Source organism: Rhinatrema bivittatum, chromosome 4, assembly GCF_901001135.1.
Source record: "Rhinatrema bivittatum chromosome 4, aRhiBiv1.1, whole genome shotgun sequence".
In the NCBI taxonomy this organism is placed as follows: Eukaryota; Metazoa; Chordata; class Amphibia; order Gymnophiona; family Rhinatrematidae; genus Rhinatrema; species Rhinatrema bivittatum.
Genome location: NC_042618.1, coordinates 219659930 through 219685922, shown reverse-complemented (window position 1 = coordinate 219685922; position 25993 = coordinate 219659930). Strand labels below are relative to the sequence as shown.

Genomic DNA, 25993 nt, shown 5'->3' with positions numbered 1-25993 from the left:
TCGGGTTATTTAACTGGTCAACACTGAACATCAGCACCAAGTGGCAAAATTCTGCTTCCGACCGACCCATGCCTCTGTCCCCCACCTCGTTTTTAACCAGCTACCTTTCCGAGCCTCGATGCATTTTAGCTGGTCATGTTTAGCCAGTCAAAAGGGGAACATTTTTTATCTCGTTAGGTTTAACTCGCTAACGTCTGAAGTTGGCCGGTTACATTTTTTATTCACCTCGGTCTCATCAGTGAGACCAGACCAAAGATCCTCCACCTGGCTGCTGCATTATTTTGAAAATGTCCTTTTGCCTGTGCTCTAAATAGTGAAAGCTACGCTGACATGCCACAAAATTAATTGCCTTAATGAGAATGTTGTTTTAGAAAATTACAGTAGTGGTACAGCAGGCTAATAATTTCTTGTCTTTTCCAGTAAAGAAGTCTGCCAAGCCACATATATAATAATGTGTCCTTTGTGTGATAAATATTGTCCCTTCATGAGGTTGTCGGACAGCTGTGTTTATGCCAAGGTACGTGTGATGTGCTCTCCTTGCCCCGCCTCAGAGGCTCGTCCATCTGTGCTGATGTTGCCAATGTCTTCCCCTCCCTCCAGTCTAAACACACACAGGCCAATCTTCAGTAGGCCGTTTAGTGGACAAATGAGCCGGATACTTTTTTGCAGTATATTCAATGGACAAACATCCCGCTGAATATACTTACCTAAAGTTATCCGGCTACATGTAGCTGGATAACTGAAAAACCTCACAATGCAGCGCTTGAAGTGCCGGAAATGGGGAAGTATTTACCACGCTCCCAGTCAGGCATTTTAAGATATCGGGGGGGGGGGGGGGGGAAGGTTTGGGGAGGGTCAGGAGGGATGTGGGGAGTCAGCATGGCACTTGTGAGTGGGTGGGGAGGCTGGGGGTAGGAGGTAGCCCGATCCTTTTATTTTTAAGGGAACTAGAGAAGAAGAGGCCCAACCTGCAGACTCTGGAGCTTAAACTATATGTAAGAGAGGTTTCGGGGGTGGAGGGTGCATGGCCCCTTTTTGGGGGAAGGAAGGGGTTTGAGCCACTGGCATATTTCTTGCTTCTTTTTATTTTTTTTAATGTTGACAGCACTACTCAACCCAATATCTTTTGAAGACAGCTGGCCAAGCAGGAAGTTATCCGGCCATGTAAGGCTGGAAAACTTTAGACCTGCTCTGAAAATTGGCTACATTAGCCAGATAAGTCTGTCACACCCCTGAAATGCCTCTTTTTGTTCCGACTAAATTATAGCCGGATAATGACTTATCCGGCTAGAATTTATTCTAAGTGGGTGAACATCCCAAAATTTTCCATTCAGATGGATAACTTGTGAGTTATCTATTTAAGTGCTTGGAATATTGACCTCCCATTGTGTTTATTAGTAGATACATAAAAATAATCTGTAGTGTGTCCCATGGGCTATGCCTATTGAAGTATTCCTCTGTGGTGTGTTACAAAAACTAGGAATTACTCTCACTCCTCCTTGCCCCCAATGACACTTCAGTTTCCCCAATCATTTCCCCACTTCCAGTAGTCTTATACCCAACTAGAGAGTCTCTTTTTTCATGTTCCCTCCCTCCCACTGACTCTTTCACCAGCTCAAGTCCTTCCAGAAATTCCACCCAGAGAGGACAATTTTTAAACACATTTACTCCGGCAAATTGACTGCCTAAAAATTACACACCTATCCCTCACCAAGCACAGTTAAGAATATTTATGCAGTTGCACGAGCTGCTAACTTTAGAGGGAATATTCCTGGGTCATTGTAGGCAGGATCAGAAAATGACGCACAAAGATGGTGGTTTTAGATCTACATGCACTATTTTCAAGAGACATTTTACCCACACAAAAAACAGGTACCAAAGTCTGCAAGTTGTTTTTTCTTGGGAGAAAGAGGAAAGGCCTAAAAGGAGCCTGGTCCTCAGTCCTGAGGCCTTCAGGATGGGGGGGGGGGGGGGGGGGGAAGTCACAAGAACATGGCTTATCTCCAGTGTTAAATGTTAATGCGCTGATACGCTAACATTTATCATCCAGCTAGAGCAAGTGATACATTTGCCAGGATTCGATGGTCCAAGTAAATTTAAAGACCTTTAGTGATAGGGAGATAATAAATAATGAGCTCATTATCATTCTGTTTGAATAATTTGATTGTACCTGCACTCTCGACTTTTAGAGAGTAAGTAATAATACTACTAGTGCCATTTATCATTTCTGAAGTGCATCTAGACATATGCAACACTGTACAGAGACGCATAAGAAACAGTCCTTGCTCCAAGGCAAACATACATGACACACAAGAGTTTATGGGAGATTTATTGTAGAGAAATACTTGGGATTTAAAAGCATGGCGCCACCTGGATCTGTTGGCATACTTTCTTCAGTGCTGAACCAAGTGGATAGATGGCACCTTTGCAATTTGGTGCTGGAGCCAATTCCTTAAATTGTCTCTGTGCAAATCTGGGCCCAGACCTCACCTTAAACAATCTAATACTACTCCGATAATTTAAGGGAATCCTTCAATACTTTACATTTTATGTCTCTTACTGTAAGTAATTATTTTCAAGTAAGTCCAAGATATCTGATATTAAATTAATTTTACAAATTATTAGCATTATTAACTAACATTTTTCCACTGACCATTAATAAAAATGGAGATGCATAGACTGAATCAAGGTAAGGCCAGGCAGTCACATACTGTAGTTACCAAGAAGTCATCTTCTCCCACTTGTTTCCTATTCATATGGGGTTCACATTCATAGCCACCCTCCACCTTGCTACTCTTCTGCTACACCGTTATCCTGGTAAATGATATTGATTCACTGGGAGGAGGAGGAGGGGTTGTGTTTGGTCTTCCTCTTGGTCTTTTCCACCTCCATCTAATGTTTTGGTTCTTAAAAAGCCTTTTCAAAATCAGATCTTTTAATAAATTATTGATAACTTTTTGAGTTCCTGGGCCTGTCTTCATACGGGGCCTGATATGCTAAGGGTTTTTTCACATTTTGTTTTTATGAAAAGAAAAATGCTTAGAGTTCGTTATCCAGCTGCTATCTGGCTGTGCAAGTTATCCAGATACATTTATCTGGCTAACTTGTCCAGCATATTCAGCAGTGTGGCTGCCCCACTGAATATACCCAGATATCTTAAAGTTAGCCAGATAAGTTTATCTGGCTAACTTTAGTCCTACTCAATGGAAGTCTAATTTATCTAAGTTAGCCAGATAAGTAGTTCCTCCCTGGAGTGCCCTAATTCCACTCACCATTCAGCGAACTAACTTTTAGCCGGATAGCTATGCAGCTTAGTGGTGGCCGCTAAGAATAGCTGAATATTAAAATAGCACCAATTAGCCGGATATAGCCAAACTTATCCAGCTAAGTGATGCTGAATATCGGGCCCCTCAGTTTGCTACTTATGTGCCTTTGGACATCATGCATTTTTTATCTGAAATAGGGTTACCAACTGGCTCCATTTTTGCAGGACAGCATGATCCATTCCTGGTTACTACCCCAAACCAAATGGGCCTGAAACTTCACTTTCGATGCACATCCAGCATGGCTCTCTGCTTCAACGGCATGGGAGAAGACTTATACGTCACGCATATCCAGCATAGCTCCCTGCTTCAACGGCAGGGGAGAAGAAAAACAACCAATAAGGGCTAATAACATAGTCTGGGTAAAACAAATAAGCATGGGTGCAGCTTGCTTATTGCGGCGGCTACTACCCCAAACTAATCAAGCTAGATATTTCACTTGGATGCAGCTCCATCACTGCTCTCTACATTAAAGGTGGGGATGGAAGGGAAATAGAACCAAGAGCTAAGAGAAACAGATAAGTATGAGAGAAAATATGTGTGAAGCTTGCTGGGCAGACTAGATGGGCCATTTGGTCTTCTTCTGCCGTCATTTCTATGTTTCTATGTTTCTATGTTTCTATGGTTCTACCCCATGGATTTTTTCTGATTTTTCCCAAAAGCAGAACAAGATTTTTTATGCAATATGGTGAAAGCCAGGACTGGATCAACCTGTCTTGAAAAACGGGTGACGGTTGGCAGATTTATTCTAGACCATAACAACGTTACAGTGAAATATTGCTATTGGCTAGAATATTGTTGGCTAGAATATTGCTATTGGCTAGAAAATTATTACTCATCAGAAGGCCAGTGGTCAGAGATCTAATGCTAGTACTGATTGGCCCTTTAGACAGAGAACTAGTCCTGAAGTTGCTAGAATTCTCTAGCCTTGGCTGGAAGTACAGAGAGAGCAGATATCTGTGCTGAGACCCTGCTACAACGCCAGTGGACAGCATGTCCATTAATGGCTATTAATCAATTATACTTAGGGAATAGCCACTGCTATTAATTGCATCAGTAGCATGGGTTCTTCTTAGTGTTTGGGTAATTGCCAGGTTCTTGTGGCCTGGTTTTGGCCTCTGTTGGAAACAGGATGCTGGGCTTGATGGACCCTTGGTCTGACCCAGCATGGCAATTTCTTATGTTCTTATGTTCTAAAGGAATACCACTCATACATAGACTACTGTAATTGAAATTTGTCAGTTAGCCGTTATATCATCACCCCTTCATTCATGCATGTTTTTATAATTTTTTTGATATTTTTGCATTTCCTAACAAATAGTGCCAAAAAGTATCATTAAAAAACTTATCTGTATTATTCAAAGCAGTGTACACCAATTCTCTTGTAACTTGAGAAAACCCAACATGAACCAAGTTTCGAAATTATTCTTTCTTTAGCAGGGGTGTCTGTATCTCTGTCATCGCTTATTCTGTCATGGCTTCTTGACAGGGCCAGATTTTAAGAGGTACGCGCTGGCGTACATTTGTGCGCGCAACCCGATTTTATAACATGTGCGCACAGCCGCACACATGTTATAAAATCCGGGGTCGGCGCGCACAAGGGGGTGCACACTAGTGCTCCTTGCACACGCCGAGCCCTAGGGGAGCCCCGATGGCTTTCCCCATTCCCTCCATCCCCCACCTTCCCCTCCCTTCCCCTACCTAACCCGCCCCCCAGCCCTACCTAAACCCCCCCTCACCTTTGTTTTACAAGTTGCACCTGCCTCTGAGAAGGCGTAGGTTGCACATGCCGGCCAAGTGCTGGCGCGCGATCCCCCAGCCTAGTGGCCCTATGAAGACCTCTGGCCATGCCCACGCCCTGGACCGCCCACTCCCGCCCCTTTTTTCAAGCCCCAGGACATACACGTGTCCCGGGGCTTCCGCTCATCGCCGGGCCTTTGCAAAATAGGCTCGGCGCAAGTAACCCCCCTGCGTGCGTAAATCTTTTAAAATCTGCCCCTTATTGTGATGCCAGCTGAACGATTAGTATAGCATTTCCCACCCTTCTACCACCACCACTACCTTTCAATTGCAGACAATGACAAACCATTATCAAATGCTGTAGAAACATGGAAGAAAAATTTTCAAAAATGCAGAGCTTCCATGAAAGAACACTAATGCTGCTAATTTGGGGCCTGCAGGATGATGGCATCCCACATCTGGCCCCAGACTTTCATCTCTCTTTCTCTATTGTTCTTCACTATGTCTTCATAGTGTCCAATGGAGGGAGATTCTATACAATATATCAAGTGACTTCTGACACACCTGCCCAAGCTATCTCTGTTTTCTCCTTTTCACTGTTTGGACAACCAGGAACCAACTTGAATGAGGAAGTAAAATTAACAATATGTCAACCCTTAATGAAGTACACTGTATGAAAATATGACATAGCTTTCTTGAAATCTGACACTTTATTTGTCTCCTGGGAGACTGTCCTATGGATCCACCACTGATTGCTCCTGAGTCTTTCCCTTTTCATTCTCATTCTGAGATCCCTCATTCCTGACCATGAAGATATGGAGGCAAATACTATTCGTTCTTAAGTTAAGACATAGCCAGATAAATGGTGACCCCAAGTAAGCTTACCTGGCTAACTTTGCTATCCAGCCATAGATGATATTTAAACAGCAGCAAAGTCCTTAAAGAGGCTGTTTAAAAAATCAGCTGTAGTTTGTTTTTCTTCTAAAAACGAATCTCTTGATTGTGTCTTCTCTTGCTTATGTTTGCCTCAATACATTTCTGCACACAACCACAGAAATGAGTCATGTACTATTAAATGTGATTGCTGTAGCAATTACTTTACCACACAGGATTTGCCAAATGCTGCAGAATTATCTGCGCTCAGGCTGCTGATGTGACATGAAAGACCACATTCTTGAATCATGAGATATATTCTGTAAATGACTGTATAATCCAGTGTAGATGTTTGTAATTATGAAAAAAAAATTTGAAGTGTGTTAAATCAATACATTTCTGCATCTTTCACAGGTAACTCATCTCTTTGATAATGGAGCTACTGTCTTTTTTGCTGTTTTCATGGCAGTTTGGGGTAAGTCACTGGTTGCGTTTATACTAGGCTTCGGACGATTGAAAATATCGGACGATATTTTCAAAATCGTCAGAAATCGGGGGCTCCCCCGAAACAATAGGAAAACCCCACGGTATTGTTCGTAGGGGTTCTCTTATCGTTTTGGGGGAGGGCGGGAAAAACGGCACACAAAATAACCCCTAAACCCCCCTGACCCTTTAAAACTAATCCCTTAGCTTCCCCCACCCTCCCGACCCCCCCAAAAACGTTTTACAGGTACCTGGTGGTCCAGTGGGGGTCCCGGGAGCGATCTCCCATTCCCGGGCCATCGGCTGCCACTAATCAAAATGGCGCCAATGGCCCTTTGCCCTTACCATGTGACAGGGTATCCGTGCCATTGGCCGGCCCCTGTCACATGGAGAACTGGATGGCCCACACCATTTTTAAAGATGGCGCCGGCCATCCAGTGCTCCCTCCATGTGACAGGGGCCGGCCAATGGCACGGATACCCTGTCACATGGTAAGAGCAAAGGCCATCGGTGCCATTTTTATTAGTGGCAGCCGACAGCCCGAGAGCAGGAGATCGCTCCCGGGACCCCCACTGGACCTCCAGGTACCTGTAAAATGTTTTTGGAGGGGGTCGGGAGGGTGGGGGAAACTAAGGGATTAGTTTTAAAGGGTCGGGTGGGTTTTTTGTTTATCGGCTCGGGCGCAGCCGATAAACAAAACCGCGATCGGGCCAGACGAAAAAAACAAACCATGATGTGAATCGGAACCAGAATCCGAACCGATTCCGGTTCCGATTCACATCTCAAGTTTATAGTTCTCTTTTTATACTTTGCCAGGTATTGTTTAAAATGTTTGGCATATTGGGCCGTTATTATGAACAGAGCATACTTTAAAAAATTCAGTGTGGCTTGATGGGCCAGCAACAATGCTATGGGCTGTTATGTAGGAAATCAGAGTTTGATTCCAGGACCTGGCTCTTCTACTGGGAAGAGGTAGGAGGGGATGGAAGAAGTTGATGACATTTCCAAGGCATAGGAGAAAGCTGTCTGTTCCCCCCCAACCCCCAAAGAGTATACATGGCAATTTATTATTTTTGTTATACTTTCAAGGAGTAATTTTCAAACAGCCTTCCTGAATTAGCAGGCAAAAAATGCACGTAAGATACACCAATTTTTGAAGTGGACATGCACACCTAAGTCCACTTTGAAAATGATCTCACCAGATTTACCTATAAACAGTTCTATTATGTAGGTGAAAAACTGGGGGGGGAAGGGGGGGGATTTAATGTACATACTTTGAAATTCCAAAAGTGATTCGCCCTGAGTCCAAATCCCTCTTCAGCTCTGCTCCTGGGAATGCCTCCACTCAGTCTGAGTAAACTTGTGTGGGCTATAAAATAAACACTTTAATACCAGCAGTTTAAAGAAAGAACTTTATTTACATAAAGTATGGGATATTTCAGGAGAGTGCAGAATTGCCAGCAAGGCAATTCAGAAGCAGTTCAGAGACTATTGTTGACACAATAGACTAAATAAATCACACCTCTAATTTACAAACCAATGAGTTTGTTTGCATAACTTTTTTTACTAAATGGTTGTCATTATAATTTTATCTCATATATATTAATATACTGATATTCTTTTAAATAATGTGAATTCTTGTAAATTGAGCCCAGAAGTCAGGAACCAAACTTCATGTTGAAATTTTACATATTTTTTACTTTTAGCATATATTCTAGGATTTCAACAGCCTTGACTATTCCTACCAGTCTAGTTAATGTGATATGTAAATACTAGAACTAAGATGGAATGCAGGCTCTAACCTTTGGTGTATTTCTGTATATCTTGGGATTTTCCAATACATTGTCTTGCAAAGAATGCATTCAATATTAAGCAAAAATATAATACAATATTTAAGATTAATGACCTGCCTCTCTGCCACTTTACCGCTAAGGGATGTACTTTTTACAGGTGTATTTATCGTAAAGTCTTTACAGAGTACCCCTACAAAGGAATATATGTGCATATATTTATGCTCATATTTGGCAGGCAGTTTTATAAAGAGCCACTTCCATGGCTAATGCATAGGTTTACCCTCTGAATTGACCTTTTAAAATTACCCTCTGAATGCTCGCACTATGTCAAAATGCATCATATGTAGTTATCAGAATCACAATTATCCTATAGCACGCAATATAGAAAAGGGGATAGCAGCACAAAATAATCAATCCACCAAATGCTATGATCCCAAATAATAAATCACTTATACCAGTGTGAGTACACAGTTAATAGTGAAAATATGATGGTAAGAGACCTCATACAAGGCATACAAATATAATGCTAGTTAGCACCCAGTATATCATCGATATAATAGGTCTGATAATATCAAGTCCATTTTTAAAGAATTTTCTTTTGCTCTTTTGCTTTGCTTTAATGAAAAAATAATGGTCTATTTTAGACCCATATTGGAATTTGCACTTAGCTTAGTGTGTTGGGAGAAACGGCTTGGCGCTGTATATGACCTCAAGACTATGTCTTTGTCATTAAAGCAAAGCAAAAGAGTTATAACATACCTATGGAAAAAGTTTCAAAAACTATCCCTGTAGCCTTCACAGAAAAGGAAGGTAGATGTTTTTAAAACAGCTTAATAAGAGTGAAATTGAGTTTGTGCAGAAAAGGACATAGAATCAACGTGACTGTTATGTACTTTTAAATTATTTGACCGGTGACCTGATTATACTGCATAGATATATTAGCACACCTCAAGCCCATCAACAGTTTTTTTTTTGTTCTCTTTTATGTTGGTGTGAGGTGGAGGTTGAACATCTCCACATAACTGGGAATTACCTGCTGAGAAAGTATCCAGAAATTAAATTCAGTAGTAGGCCTGAATTTCCACCCAGGCACACTAGGCCTGTGCCTTAGGCAGCAAATTCTAGGAGCAACAAATTTCCCACCCCATCCACTACCACCCTTCTGCAGGCCTCCAATCCTATCCTTCTGCTCTCTGCCCCTGCACCGTGTGAGTGTGCGGGCCTCCATCCCCCCATCCCCCAAACTCAGAGCTCCAACTTCAGTGCTGGTGCTCCTGTTATCACAAGGAAGAAAGCAGGAACTGAGTAATCTCACAGCCCTGTACTCAAGCTGTGCCTCTTGCACAGAATCAGGAGGGGGTAGGGATACATCCAGGTCTGTGACTGTGGGGCAGCAGGATTACTCAGTTTCTACTTACTTTCTTTAGATAGTAGCACTGGCAGTAAAGTCAGACCTCTGAGGTTGTTTGGGGCAGGGACATTGCTAGAAGCTTCAAAGATCCAGGGCATAGGCTCATAATCCTTTTTCTCCCCACCAGAGTTACCAACTTTTCCATAGTCCAGGATAGACACTTGAGGAACTAGCATCAGTTTGCCACTGCCTATGAGCCTGCCTCATCTCTCTTGCCCCTCTCCTTCTACTATTCTAGCATCCCCGGAACAATGGCAATGAACAGCCTACCAATGGATCAACAGAACCAACAGGGCATCAATGAGTAATGCACTCATGAATCAACATGAAACACCATAAGAAAGATGGAGCATAATCTGCCGATGTACGCATTCTATTAATCATGTGCGGACATGTGTATTATGGGTGCATTGCTCATTTTATAAAATATGAAGTGCATCAGTCATCCATATCTTCACTGATCTCTTCTGAAGGTGCTCTCACAGCTAGCTGAGAGACCCAGACATGACACAGCACAGCACCATTTACATTCAGCCTTTTGAGGTAGATTTTAAAAACGTTGCTCACGCAAAAATAGCCACATACATGCATGTTCAGAATAAGGAGGCAGAGTCAAGAATGACACCTATAACCACAAATTTTGCAAAGGCATTGCATGTATGTTGCTGCTTAACTTTGAGGCGGCTGCTCAGAGAGAGAGAGAGACTCTCTCTCTTTGAATACATATACAGTGCAGCTCACTGCTTCAATGGCAGGGGAGTGAAGAAAAGAGGATTTATATTAAGACAATCAACAAGGACTAAATTGCACAGGCTGGGTAAACAAATAAGCGTGGGAGTAGCTTGCTTATTACGGTGGTTACTACCCCTAACCAATTAGGCTTGATACTTCACTTTTATGCAGCTCCAGCACTGCTCTCTACATCAGTGGCAGGGGTGGAAGGAAATTAGAACCAAAAATTTACCAATAAGGGCCCTGTGATAAAGAGTGACAAGAAGGGGGAGGAGCTGATTTCATGCCAAAGTAGTGTGTCGATATTTATGGACGGTCCCTAATTTAGAATTTTACTTTCAAGTTGCTGCAGCATAAAATGCAGAAAGGATGGTGGATGCATGGAATAGTCTCCCAGTGGAGGTGGTAGGAGCAGAAATGATAATGAAATTCAAGAAAGCATGCAAAAGAGAACAGAGGAGTCTCAGTGCCATGGAGGTGAGGGTCGAGTAAGAAATCAAGTCAAGTATGCAACACTGTGTCATTATAGAAAGGGCAGATTAGATGGGTGTTGCTGTCATTGTCTGCTATATTATATGTGATGACCCTACGGTTAGGTCACCATTAAAACCTGGGTGATGTTAAGTGAGAAAGGCCTTGCATTCTGTTATATTTTTCTGGAACACTAGGAGAGCAATTCCAACTTAAGGGGAATGTGTGCCCTTGGACCTCGGCACGACCCCAGACGAATCCAAGACAGCACCGAGGGTTGGCGAGGCATGTCCCAGCATGGGCAAAGTCAAAGTCTGACCCTCTGCCAGACCTGCATGCTTCTGGATGACCAACAATGCAATGTTGGTTAGGGAACAGTCCTCCGACCGTTCCCAGCCCTTTCAGACCTGCCTCTGGGGATAGGCAAGAAGCAGCAGGCCGGACTGAGGATGAGGGCAGACGGAGGCCTTGTGACACAGAAGACTCAAGACATGGACGAGAAGACTCTGGATGTGGATGAGGAGCTTGGAAGACTCTGGATGAGGCGAGGAACTTGGAAGTCTCTGGACGAGACGAGGAACTTGGAAGACTCTGGACAAGATGAGGAACTTGGAAGGTTCAGACATTGGCACTGTCTCTCAGGGCACCCTACACAGCCCACAGACAAAGGCAGACCCAATCGGCTGGTCAAGGACCACCCTGTCCCACTGCGCGCCCTACACAACCTGAAGAGGCTGGTCACGGACCACGCTGAGAATGGGACTAGCATAGGAAGGGAATCCAGCTGAGACGAAACTCCAATGATGAGGACAGGAACTGATGAGACAGATTTACCCCAACAAGATGTCATCTGGAGAACCAAAGGAGCTGGAGGGTTAGAAGGACTCAGAACGAGCGAAGGAGAAGCGGAACCTCGGAACATCAGGAAGTCTGGAACATCAGGAAGCCTGGACTAGGGACATCGCAACATGAAGACATGGAACATCAGGAAACCACAATGAAGACTCAGGAAGCAACGAAGATTCATGAACAAAGATTCATGAAGCAAGACAGGACATGGAGCTCCAACGAAGAATGAAGACCTGATGGAGCGCTTGAAAACAAGACTTCCAGGAGTGAAGAACTCCAATGCAAGGCAAAGCTGAAGTGGAGAAGAAGCCCTTAAATAGGGCTGGCACAGGAAACCAGGTGGAGCTGACTTCCAGTGGGGCTAAGTGGACCCCACCTATGCTGCCCCTTTAAGAAGGGGAAGGAGATGTGGGCCTGCCCCTTAGGAAGGCAGGAACAGGAAGTCCAGCACCGAGGACAGCGGCCATGCTTGCCGCTGCATCGCTGGAGAGCAGAGCCTGGCCGCAGAGCAGGCCCTGACGTCTGCAGTGGCTCCTGCCACTGCAGGAGGGATCGAAGGCTGCTCCGGCTGCCAGGAGAGACCAGAGACTGCAGCCTCCAGGCCGCGAAAATGAAGCAGACGGCGGCGGCGGCCCCAGCCGCATAGAGAAATAGCAGCAGGCCCGCCGTGCCAGAGAGGCACCCCGAAGTCCATGGCTCCTGCCGCAGTGAAGGATGCAAGCTGACTGCTGCTCCTGCCGTGAAGGATGTCGGCGGCTCCGTGCCACAACGGGAAGGGCAACATAGGAGGTGAGAGGTTTGCTCGCGGGGAGTAGCTCCGCGGGCAGGAATCATAACAGGTGACCCTTTAGTTCAGTCAATAGGAGTACAGGTTAGTATAAAGGGGAGGCTACCATTCAAATGCAACCCCTCCCTTTGAGGGGTCTTGAATGGCCGTCTCCCTGAGAGTCTATATAGCAGCTGTCTACAGAGAGCTTGGGGGGGGGGGGGGGTAGACCTTTTAAGTTTTCTGAGAGTCATGGGGTAGAGAGAGGAGGTTTTGCTTGAGTTGTTTTTTCAGGCTCAGAGGAGCCAGGCTTGGTGGTCTTGACCAGGGTTGGGAGCAGTTTCCTCTTCCACTGGCTGGTTGGGATTTTCCCTCTGGGTCTATTTTTCATGTTTAAAGATTTTAAGAGGTAAGAGCCTTGTGAGAACTTGTACACCACCTGGGCTCAGGGCACAGAGAACCCTGCGTCTGGGGCTGTGCAACTTAGAGAAGACCTGCCCTCCATACCCTCCATGAGGAAAGGAAGTGTCAGTGACCTGCTGCAAGGAGGAGCTCCAGTGTTAAATTCAGTTGGGAACAACAGACTTTGACTTCAAGATTCAGGAGAAAGTTTTGGCTGCCCTTCCTTCCTATTTGAAGCAAAGAGAGCTGCTTGCTTCAAGGGGCTCCCTCGCATCAGGGAGCCAGAAAGAAGAAATAAAGAGACTGTATAAGAACCAAAGAGATCCTGAAGATCTGCTAACCGTGAGTAAGGGAAATCACAAATCACTGGGGACACTCATCCGGTGTTTGCACTAACTTGAGGAAAGAGAGAGAAGATTTACTCTCTGAGCCATAGACTTTTACCATTTTTTATCAGATTGGAAACTCCACTTAACCAAGTCCTGGAGAGAGGATGTTTCTCTGGCCCTAATATGTGAGTCCTGCACAGATAGTGGGAAAGAGACTGTAAGAAAACAAGAGAATTCTGTGGTGCTGCAGTTTGAGCCACTAACTCAATGACTACAGTGTATTTTTTTCACCCACTGTAAGACAAGTCTCCCTCTCCCAAGGGAACACAAAGGAAAAGGGAATGTGTAAAAAGGTCACTCTTGTCACATTGTGCCCTGGAAGTAAATCTTTCCCCCCTCCTACAAAGGATCTATCCCTGGAACTAAGAGAGATTGTGAAAGAGCGAGCCGGTGAGTGGTTCCAGTCCTGGCTCAGTTCTGGGAGCTGTTGACACATGTGCTGCAGGGAAAGTGCATGAGGGTGCCAGAAACACCAGGGGCCAGTTTTGCAAAAATCCCCCGGGCTGATATTTTCCTGATATCCAGCCCTGGTGACAGGTCTTATCTGAGCTGTGGTCTCCCACCATGCTTTTTTTTTTTTTTTTTACCACTGCTGCACACTGAGCTGAGGTTTTCAATGTAATGTCCACAGTGACTCAAAGGAACCCAGCATTACGAACATAAAGGTGAATTTTAAAAGCTAGACGCATGCCAAAATCAGGAGATGGGCATACATCTAGCACACGCGCTGTCCATCCAATTTTATAAGCCATCCACATGCATATACAAGTCCTGATGCACGCATATATTCACATCGAAAAAAAGGGTTTGAAGGCGGGCAGGACATGGGTGTTTCGAGGCAGGGTCAAGAGATATGCGTGCAAGTAGCTAAGCACCTCGGTGCGCGACCAGTGCAAAATTACTTCTGCTTTGACATCTCTGAAGTGTTTGAGGGGTCTGGGTTAACTGGAGGGAGTGCAGGCTAAAGATCCAGGGGGATTTGGAGGACCTAGCTCTAGACTGGGTAAACTGGAGGATGCGCGTGTGTTATAAAATTCCTTCACCTGCGTGTTCGAAAGCTGACTTATGCTGGCGTGCACATACAAGCTTAAAATTAGGAGCACACAGACACATACCAGGATTTATTTATGACATGCGCGTATGTGCGCACAGGATATAAAATAGCTCTGCATCTTGCCATGCGCCTATATACACATGTATATGTGCACCTGCGTGCTCATTTTAAAGTTACTGTTATGGGGTGTCCAATTTTATAACATAGCACTTTGGGCTTTTAAAGCCGACTTATGCACATAAATTCACTTTGAAAAATTAATCGATACGCACAAACTGTTCTGAGGCATACATGTACATGTTTATGCCTGCATGGGAGAAGTTGCATACATATGTATGTTCTTTCAATTTTGGAAAATATGTGCATAATTGGTTTCCCATGCCCTAACTCTGCCCCCCGAGAATGCCTCTTTCAAGTACAAGTAAAAATACATGTGAAATGACTTCTGCACATGCCTCTAAGCATACAACCTGCAGGGTAATTTAGGAAAGGTCTACTGTACGCATGCACATATATGTTTTTAAAAATGAATTTCACGGTTGGGATTACTTTTCCCTATGTGCATCAATTTGCACTTATCCGCATTACATTTTAGCAGCCATTTAGATGCCCATTTCTACAGTCTTGCAAGGTCCTCCTGCAAATTCTTCAGTCTGCTCACGTTTAAACTATGTTCAATAACTTTTTTTCATCTGCAGATTTGTATCACCTCACTCGTTACTCCCTTTTCCAGGTCATTAATGAAAACATTAAACAACACTGATCCTAGCAGAAATCCCTGGGATATGTTACTATTTACCTGTCTCTGTTGGAAAAACACTCCAAAATACGACAGCTAGGATGATTAGCAATGCTCGGAAATCTGATCACATAACCCCTGTCCTGAAGGAATTACACTGGCTCCCTATTTCATACCGTATTCTTTTCAAAACCCATACCATCTTACACAAAGCCATATACAATCAAAACTCCTCATGGCTAAGTGAACCACTCAAACCTTCCCAGTCCTCCCGACCTTCTAGGACGAACCGTAAATGCACACTGCAAATCCCCCCACTTAAGAAAGCCCATCTTACTGCCACAAGAGATCGTGCTTTCTCGATCGCGGGCCCCACCCACTGGAATTCCCTACCCCTCCATCTCCGCCTTGAGCCATGCCCCTTAAAATTCCGAAAAATGCTAAAAACTTGGCTTTTTCACCAAGCCTTCCCAGACTAATTTTCTCATCGTCCCCTGCCCATGCCTGCTCACCCGTGCTCTACAGATGTAACCTTCCTTAATCCAACAAATTTTTTGCTGAATACTGTAAATATGTAATTTTATGCCTTCGCTGCATTTTGTAAATAGTTTTGTTCCATTAGTTTTACCTCTCTTTTATATTACACTATTAAGCTCACCTCTGCCTTTACTTATTCTCCCTATATTGGTTGTCCTGTTACCCCTTCCCCTGTTCATTGTAACTTTCCATTTCCATTGCTTTCATTGTTATAATGTAAACCGATATGATGTGCATTTTAATGTCAGTATAAAAAAACTGTTAAATAAATAAATAAAACATTTAGTCTTTGTTTTCTATATTTCTAACTAGTTACCAGTCCGCAATAGGACATGGCCTCCTTTCGATTTACTTTTCTATTTTCTGGGAAATCTTTCACAACAAACTTTACTACCTGCTTTCTGAAAATTCAGATATACTGTATTAACCAGCTCACCCTTTTCCATGTGCTTGTTTACAGCTTAAATAGATTCTAGTAGATTTAGTAAGATATGACTTCCCTTCGTTAAATCTGTGTTGGCTCTTCCCCATTAAGCCATGTTTATCCATATGTCCAGAAATTCTATTCTTTTACCTTTTAACCCACCACCAATGTCAGGCTCATTGGTCTGTAGATTCCTAGATCAACCCTGGATCCCTTTTTAAAAATTGGCATTGCATTAGCTACCCTTCAGTGCTCAGGTATAGTGGCACATTTTAATGACAGGTTAGAGATTATCAGTAACAGATCTGCAATTTTATATTTGAATTCCTTTAGAACTCTGGGGTGAATACCATCAGGTCCTGGTGATTTGCTGCTATTTAGTTTGTCAACATGCTTTATACATATTCTATGTTTCTATATGTTTCAATGATAGCTTCACTCTTCAATGGTGTCATGATAAATGTTTTGTGTAAAAATAGCCTCTCCATTCTTTTTCTGATGTAGCCACTGTTTTTTTGGAGTTCTGGAAACGAAGACGGGCAGTCATTGCTTATGACTGGGACTTAATAGACTGGGAAGAAGAGGAGGTTTGTATGGATAGTGTGTTCTTATAAGCTATATTAACAAGACCCTACATTTAATAGGAAAAATGTCTTTGAACTTTTTAATCTTAAACTGAAATTATATCAAAATAATATAATGGAGAAAAAAGGAAGAAATATGTTCAGCCAAATTTATGGATCAGGCAAAAAAAGTGCAGGTTATAGCATACAAGAGGCATCATTTGTTGAAGAAAATGCAGAAGCATAGTACAACTACAAAAAAGCAAATTTATTTCTTTTGAAGAAAGGCCCATATTTTATTTAATGTGATACTATTATAGACAGGGAGGATAACTAGAGATACATCCTGGAGGCAAACCTTTAATTGTACTTGGAGTTCTTGGTTTTATGGAATCGATTTTGGGGGTTCATCATTTGTAGGGTTTATTGTTTAAGAATTTAGTACAGCACCTTTTATCCAGAATTGTTTGGATCAAACTTGTTCCAGAGAATGAATTTTTCCAGAGAATGGAAGTTTCAGATACTGGGAGTTTTCTGATAAATGAATTTTGGATAATGGGAGTTTTTTTTCTGGATAACAGAATATGGGAAGCCACCCAATTTGTGGATAATAGAATTTTTCCAGAGCAGTAACATGGGTTGAAGCACATGCTTTTTTTCAGATAGTGGTCATTTTCAAATAAAGGTACTTTGGATATAAGGTGCTCTACTATACAGATTTTCCAACTTTGTATACTATTGGTTGTTTCTGGCTCTATGTTTTATATTTTTTTTATGCCCCTATATATTTTTTATGTGATGATATTTAAAATCATAGGGAACTGAATAAAAGACAATTTAAATTAATTTTCCACTCATTTATTTATTTAAAAAATGTTTATATTCTGCTTATATCAAAATATGTACTAAACAGATTACAAAAATACTCTAATAATTATAACATAACCATACAATTAATAGCAGTAAGACAATAAAAACAAGCAAATAAAAGAAAACATAAAAACAATCAGCAAGTCACATCACTGCAGATCATGACATACCATAGACCTGCCTATAAAATTCTGACTTCAGCAATTTCCTAAACTGCTTTAGAGCACAAATAAGATGGCGATGCATTCCACAAAGTAGGCCCTGAAACAAAAAATGATCTCTGACGCGTTTCACTCAGCCGCACCGATTTTACAGTTGGAATGGAGAGAAAAATTGTATCAATAGATGGCAACTAAATGCTGTAGCAAAATCTCATTGCACAATAATGCTGACAAAATACATGTTCTGTTCTAGTCCTGGATACTATGATTTGATGAAGATACCTTATATTTCTAAGCAGACTGAAGTTAACAGAATTGTAAAGACCTAGTGGTATAATATATATTTCCTACTATACAATAGTAGCCATATGAGCAGTGTTTTCCAAGTAGCTAGTCTTTTATTTTGCAATCAACCACATGGATACAGTGTTTGTTGTCAAAATAAGGGGATGGCTTATTTTCTAAGTAGACCTAGGAGTAACTTAGGAAAACATGTGTTCATAGAAAGGATTCTCAGTGAATGGAACAGTCTCTGAATATTAGGAGTTAGCATTCGCTGTGAAATGACATTAAAAATGCAACAAAACACTCTGTTTCATTATATGTCATTTCAAAATGAAACAAAACGAAACAAAAAGAAAACCCCCAATGAAGTTAATTTGTTTTGCCTTTGTTTTGGAATACCTGGGCCCCTGCCACATCTGTCGCTGCCAAACACCCCCATCCCCTCACCCCCACCACCGTAATGTTGCCAAAATAAAATAATTACACCCACTTCCTCCAGGCTTTCCCCCCACCTTCTTTGGACACATCTCACCCCATGTGTGGTTCGCAAGAAGTCAAAATGGGGCAGGGCGATCCTCAGTCTCTCCTGTGCCACTGGATCCCATTTTCAAAATAACACCAGCAAAGTTGAGCTCTGAAAACAGAAAACTACGTCTCTTAGGTGTGCTTTTTTTTTTTTTTTTTTTTGCCAAACCTGGCCTGCAGATCAACATTTGCACTGTTTTGCTATGCCATAATAGCTAAAGAGCTGCTTTGCATAATTTTGCATCTCAGTAACTATTAATTTAAATACATTATCACAAGCTCAAAACATATTTGAAAAGCTGAAAAATTTACATTTGAGAAGCAGAAAGTGTTGCAAAGGCTGTTTTGTACAGTAAAACGACAAGTAGCGTGGGCTATTTGACATTTTTGCATGTGAAGTGGACTTTGCAAATTATTCTCACTTTTAGTACATCGATTTCATAATTTGCTATGAGATTCCTCTCATGTTTACTAATGAGAAAAATCCTTAGTTGACTTCATAGAATTTCTGCCTGTTTTTTCATTGGTCATTTCCTGTCACAAGTAAGAATTGTTTAGTAATGCAAAGATAAATTATTACATTTTATAACTGCAGTTCGAAAAACATTTTTGCCATTAATGATCTTCTCTTAACTAAGATTGATTTGAATCCAGTATTCCAACCTTTTCACATTTCTTCCAGTTATTCTTTGATATTGATAAAATGATACTGTGAAGAAATTAACAAAATATACTTCACTTATAAAATTGTTTGTTTGCTCTTTTAGGAAGAAATACGACCCCAGTTTGAAGCCAAGTATTCCAAGAAAGAACGAATGAACCCAATATCCGGAAAGCCAGAGCCTTATCAAGCGTTTGCCGATAAATGTAGTAGACTTGTTGTTTCTGCTTCTGGGATATTTTTTATGGTTTGTTAACTTTTCATTCATTTTCTAATTATGATTTAAATTGCTTTGTGATTACAACAGAAAATCCTAGGCAGAAGGTGGCTATTTTCTGTAGCTCTCAGTTTATTCAGCCTTTGAAAGTCAGTAACATTCTATCCCTCTCATTCATTAGGTATTGAGATAGCCATCTCTAAGCATATAATACATACTGGAGGTAATTTTCAAAAGGTTTTACGCACGTAAATGGACTTTTGAACATATGATATATGCTACTTGTACGCGTGTAACTCCTTTTGAAAATCACCCCTTTGTTTTTGCCTCACTGGCAAAGGTTTTTCCCATAGTAATAGAATGATTTTTGATAAATCAGGCCCTGTCCATTGTTTTTATAATCAAGCCCTTCAGTTTTTTCTTACATGTATATGGGTATACAAACAACTGAATTAATGCCTTTCATTCCGAGATTAATTCCTGTGCTTTGAAACAATCCCATTTCTAAATGATTAAGAATTTAAAACCTAGAGGGTATATTGGTGGTAACATCTGATAGGGATGTGCATTCGTTTTGAATGTATGCGCAATCCGCAACGGATAGGTCCCTTTTCATTGCATTTGTGGGTCCATGAAACGTATGGTGAACCCCCATGAATGCAACATATCATTACCAAATTTTTTGTGCATCTTAAGCAAAAATAAAAAAAACTAAAACCCCCACCCTCCTGACCCCCCCCCCCCCCCAAGACTTGCCAAAAGTCCCTGGTGGTCCAGCGGGGGTCCGGGAGTGATCTCCTGCACTCGGGCCATTGGCTGCCAGTATTCAAAATGGTGCCGATGGCCTTCGCCATCTTGTGCTCCTACCATGGGACAGGGGCCGACCAATGGCACTGGTAGCCCCTGTAACATAGTAAGGGCAACGGGCCATCGGCGCCATTTTGATTACTGGCAGCCGATGGCCCTTTGCCTTTACTATGTCACAGGGGCTACTGGTGCCATTGATCAGCCCTTATGACATAGTAAGGGCAAAGGGCAGTCGGCGCCATTTTGATTACTGGCAGCCGACGACCCAAGTGCAGGAGATTGCTCCCGGTCCCCTGCTGGACCACCAGGGAATTTTGGCAAGTCTTGGTGGGGTCAGGAGGGTGGGGGGTTGTAGTTAATTAAATTTAAAGAGTTGGGATGTTGTTTTTGTTTGTTTTTCCAACTTTAATGGAAAATGAATACCGAATGTAGCACGAATCAGGTTTCCCCCTATGAAAACAGATGCAACGGATTTGGGTTCTGGCGCAACGAATACCGAATAGCAACTTATCTTTACCCTCTGCACATCCCTTACATCTGATTTATGGGAATTGCTAATACCTGCTAATTATAGGTTTCTAATCACTGTCTATACAAAGAAGAAATAATGAAATTAGTGATAAGATGATCCAACTCTTAGAATTGTCTTCTGAGTACCTATTTTTTGTGGGATGATTACGTTCAAATTTTTTTTTTTCAATCCAGGCCTCCAATCCTGGATTGTAATTAGGAGTAGAGAAAAACAAAGACAACTAAGACAAGTTTGCTGGAATTAAAAAAAAAAATAATTTCTTTGCATGAGAAAGTAAAGCAAAATTAAGATCTCTTCCCCCATCCTTTCAAACAGCCAAAATGCAATAACAAAAATGTTCACAACTTAAAAGACATTGCGATGGTTGTTTCTCCCAACACTGGTGTATCTCTTGGTTTACCTCCCTAACACACAGGCCGATACAGTACAGTGCGCTCCGACACACTATTAGCCTGATCTTGGACGCGGGTTTTCCCTTACTCCTTATTCAATAAGGGGAGGAAAACGCGCATCCAACCCGCGGCAACTAATAGCGCCCTCAACATGCAAATGCATGTTGATGGCCCTATGCACGTGGGATACAGAAAGTAAAATGTGCAGCCAAGCCGCACATTTTACTTTCAGAAATTAGTGCCGACCCAAAGGTAAGCGGCGAAGCGCTAATTTCTTCTGGCACCGGGTTATTAAGTTGGAGGTCCCGAAGAGTAAAAAAAGTTAAAAAAAAAATAAATTTGAATTCAGCCCACGGCTGTTGGGCTGAAAACCGGATGCTCAATTTTGCCAGCGTCCGGTTTCCGAACCCGTGGCTGTCAGCGGGCTCGAGAACCGACGCCGGCAAAATTGAGCGTCGGCTGTCAAACTCGCTGACAGCCGCCGCTCTGGGCTAAAAGGAGGCGCTATGGATGCGCTAGTGGCCCTAACGCCTCCTTTTGCCTGATTCTACTGCACCACCTCATTTGCATACTGTATCGCACGCACCGGTGAGTGGCCGGTGCGCGCCGGGAGAGCGGGCATTCGTCCGCTCTCCCCCGTTTTTACTGAATTGGCCTGACAAGCCTGATTTTTGCAATGGTTTTCTTCCATTCTGTGTCTCTGGTAAAAGCTTTCATAAATGACCTCTACCTGCAAATAAAAAAAATTGTCACAGAAGGTAGTCAGTAACCACATTTCAAGCAAAATATAAATATAAGGACAGAATATCTCATATACCCATCAGGGGAATGCCATGAGTGTGAGTGATATTAGCTGCCTCATCATCAGTGATATCCTCATTCTCAACTTCATCATCAGAAATACTCATGTGAGGACATTTGTCGATGGTTGCACCAGAAAATGTCTGGACATCAATGACTTTACAATGAAGTTCTGTAATCTAATAGAATACTGTATATAGTTATGTTTTGCAAAAGCCTTTCTTGAGTGGCTTTTACTCATGACTTGTAAATGCAAGGTATGACATGCCAGCGTTATAGATGAGACTGCTTGCAGACTGCCCACACTGAAACATTTCTGCCTCCCCCCCCCCCCCCCCGTTGGCTTATTTTTCCCTTTCCAAGGCGACGTGAAACATTGTCCATAATAAGCTCTGTTTGCTTGTCTTTCAGATCTGCGTGGTAATCGCTGCTGTTTTTGGCATTGTTATTTACCGCGTTGTGACTGTCAGCACTTTTGCTGCCTTCAAGTGGGCTTTAATCAGGAATAACTCTCAGGTTGCAACTACCGGGACTGCTGTGTGCATCAACTTTTGCATAATCATGTTACTCAATGTGGTAAGCGGCGCCATTGTTTTACTGTGGAACTTGTCTAGTTGATAGGCTACAAATAACACTTTCTGTGCCGGGCTTACACTCTGCTTTCTCCCAGTGCCACTCAAGCACTGCTACGGCACATTTTCTTTTTTGAGAAAAGAATGCTTGCAAATGTCTATACTGCCATGGTTGCCGCTATTCCTTTATTTTTATTGACTTTTCCCTCACAGCATCCTCTACAAATGTATACTATTAATCATATCTTTGTCCAATACCTTTATTATTGCCTTATGCTAAATGTTCCTTTGGCAGTAGTAGCTGAACATCTGCAAAGTTATGCATATAAAAACATTTTAGAAAAATGTCTATAGAGAATCATTTTCAAAGCAATCACTTGTCTGGAAATTGCCCAGCCTCAGTTTCACTAAAGGTCATACTTGGTCTTTTAGCCTCATTGAGAGGAGGTATAACTGGGGTCATGATTAGGTTGAAGAGGAAGAGCATGAGAGTTAGAGGCACGTTTTCAAATCTTTGCATGGACTTTTCCAGCAAAATATCTACCCACAGAAAAAGCAGGTGCAAGTATCCATGCGTGCTTTGTACCCACGGCACATTTCAAAGTGAAAATATCCTCATGTTTTCGCTTTGAAAATGGGTGCAAAGCCCATGGAGATCAAAAGTATGCGCCATCTTTTCCCCCAATGCGGTCAGCTTGAAAATTTCACTCGGGGAGGGTAATGCTGAACGCCATTTCTGTGGCTAAAGCAGTGTTTGACCAGCAGAGATGGGATTATTATTTTTTTAATTGACCTCCCTGTGTGTGCCACACATGCGTAACATTACCTGCCCTGAGAAGAGGCATTCTAGGGGGTCAGGTTAGGGAGGGGCTTGCACTTCCATGCACACATTTGAATTTTCAAAAGCGTGCACTCATTTCTTTTGTCTCAGGCAAACAACCTGAACAAAACTAATGGGTGTAAAGGTGGGAGATCATTTTCAAAGTGAATCCATGCACATTCGTTCACTTTGAAAACTGGGGCTAAGTCAGTGGATAAAAAGTACCAGTGGATTTTACACTAAGGTGGGTAGTTTCAAGATCACCCCCTTGGGGCTATTTTTTTTTATCATTTTTTGCAGCCCAGGTAAATTTCAAACCAAATACATGTATAAGTTACACCTGTTTCCAAAGGGAAAGAAGACATGTGCCTTCCAACTAAAAATTATCCCACCAAAATGACCTGCATACCATTAATTACATCTGCTAATATGTGGTCCTGGTTTATTTTGGGGAAAATGTACATGTACTCTTTTGAAAATGCAAAAGTCTGTGCAGAAGGGCAAACCCCTCCCCTATACCACCCTTCAGAACGCCTCATGTCACTGCATATAAACTTCCATGCACACAGTCTATACGCGTCGTGGTTTACCCACATATCCAGCTGAAAATTTATAACAGACTTTTTCATGCAAATGCCACCTCTTCCACATAAGTAGGAGGATTTTGGTAGATACACTCGCCCACGTAATTACTAGTTTCCCCAGTTTGTTCCCACTTTGCTCAGTTAAAGGCTAGGACTTCCTAACATTTTTGTGCGCATACCAGGAGATACCCATGTATTTGCACACTTTTTAAAATCCATGCAGCTCGCACTGGCTTGACTTCTGTGCTTATCTTCCTTATTTAGCGTGCATAGGGCTTTTAAAATTTGCCTTATGGTGTTTAAAATAGTAGCACCGTATTTATTAACCACTTAGATAAATTAGCACTTTTGTACACAGAGGAAGCTTGATATTTAGTGCCACTTAGCCGGTTAAGTAAGGACTTCTCCGAATAAGTGGCAACGTCTGAATATCCAGCCCCATTCAAAATTTAACGTAACCAGATAATTCACGATATTCACACTCATCTGGCTGAGTTAATCAGATGAGTTGGTCTAAAGTTAGCCAAATATATTCAGCATTGAGGTCATGCCACTGTATATCCTGGCTAAGTTAGCCTCTCAATATCGACTTCTAAGTGAACTGTGCACCGTTTCAGTACCTTTCACTTCATTTTTATTAGTTTCCTGCTGGAATGTAGCTTTCCTAATTTTACAGTTATTTGTGATGCTGTAGCTGTGTGCTTTCTGTCCATTGACTGATGTCCTGTTTCAACTTTGTTTTCCTGTATTTCTGCAAAGTACTCACCAATTTGGAAAATATGAAAAGTTTAATGCCCCCCCCCCTCCCCCAACTCAAGGCACTTAACTCTACATCAAATTTTGTGCAGCTAGGTCTACCCTATCTAAAGTTATAAGCCAGAGGAGGAGGGCAGGGGAGACAACATACACACACACACACACACACACACACACACGGGTATAGGATGTGTTTGTTGAAGAGGATTAAAACCCTTTTAGAACCCTCAGATTTTAGGCTTGTTGTTCAATCTCTGCTTCTGGCATATTTAAATTATTGTAATTCCTTTTGCTTGGTCTTCCTGATTCAACACTACGCCAACTGCAGCTGTTAAAAAATCCAGCAGCTCGCTTATTATCTGGAAGCACGAAGTTTGACCATATTACCCCAGTTCTTGCTAAATTACATTGGCTTCCAATATCATTAAGAACTGAATACAAAATCCTCATGCTGATCCATAAGTTAATCAATCAGGTAAACTTCCCATGGCTTGGTGCAGCTTTAAGAATGTATAATCACCTTGCGATCTTTACGATCACAGAATAAGGGACTTCTGGAAATTCCTTCAATCTCATAGGTGAGATTAGAGACCAAACTTTTCCATAGGTGGCCTTGTCCTATGGAATAATATGCCAGAATCACTGAGAGGTGAATTATCTACTACCGAATGTAAGAAAAGTTTAAAGACCTGGCTATTTCTGAGATATTTTGGACCTATAGCGTCAAAGGCAGAAGTAGTGAATGGAATTGATATTAGCCCGATTGAACAGCTGTTTTTGGAATAGCACCTTGAGTTCTTTGTCTTTTATTTTTTAAACTTTTTATGTCTGCATTTTAAGTTTGTAAACCGCATCGATATATTATGATTTTGCAGTAAAAAAGAGATTGTATAAATAAATAAATGTGTGTGGAACTTTATCCGGATAAATCCTGCTGAACATCCAGCATACATACATGCGTAATTTTTCCCGGTTAACTTACCCGCTCGCCGACTCTCTGAATATTGACATCTCTGAATTTGAAATCGCAGTCTGGGATACAACTTAAGATATTTCACTGGCCATAAAGAACACAATTTGAGCTGCAGAGGATCAGTAAATGAAGGCCTCCTGCATCAGGGGATTTCACAACTGTCTAGTGTCTGCCAGAAATCCGTTTTCCTATGAGTCCTGCCCTGAGAGCTGAGAAATCAGGAAAGCAATTTAGCAGGCAAAAAAAGATTAAAACCAGTATAAAAAGAGACCCATTCTACAGGTTGTTTAAGACAGCAAGTGCCCAGAGTGAGACTTGTTTATTTTTGCTTCACATAATGACACATTTGGAAACATTTTATGCAGTTTACGAAAGTCTTGGGTTTTTGTTTTTTTTTTGCAGCTATATGAAAAAGTTGCTCTCCTGCTAACAAATTTAGGTAAGTAAAAATGTTTCTTTTTTAAAATATGGTTCTCTCTGCCTTCAAA

General features: G+C 42.0%; 1 protein-coding gene across 1 annotated transcript in view; it reads left to right on the top strand.

Moving 5' to 3' along the window:
* ANO4 (anoctamin 4) overlaps positions 1-25993 on the top strand; it is a 339950-nt gene that overhangs the window by 262074 nt on the left and 51883 nt on the right. Inside the window, exons 16-21 of the mRNA XM_029599722.1 lie at positions 421-517; positions 6351-6411; positions 16491-16573; positions 19158-19298; positions 22212-22376; positions 25908-25944. Of these exons, the coding sequence (XP_029455582.1) occupies positions 421-517; positions 6351-6411; positions 16491-16573; positions 19158-19298; positions 22212-22376; positions 25908-25944 (584 nt within the window). The remainder of the gene's footprint in view (positions 1-420; positions 518-6350; positions 6412-16490; positions 16574-19157; positions 19299-22211; positions 22377-25907; positions 25945-25993) is intronic.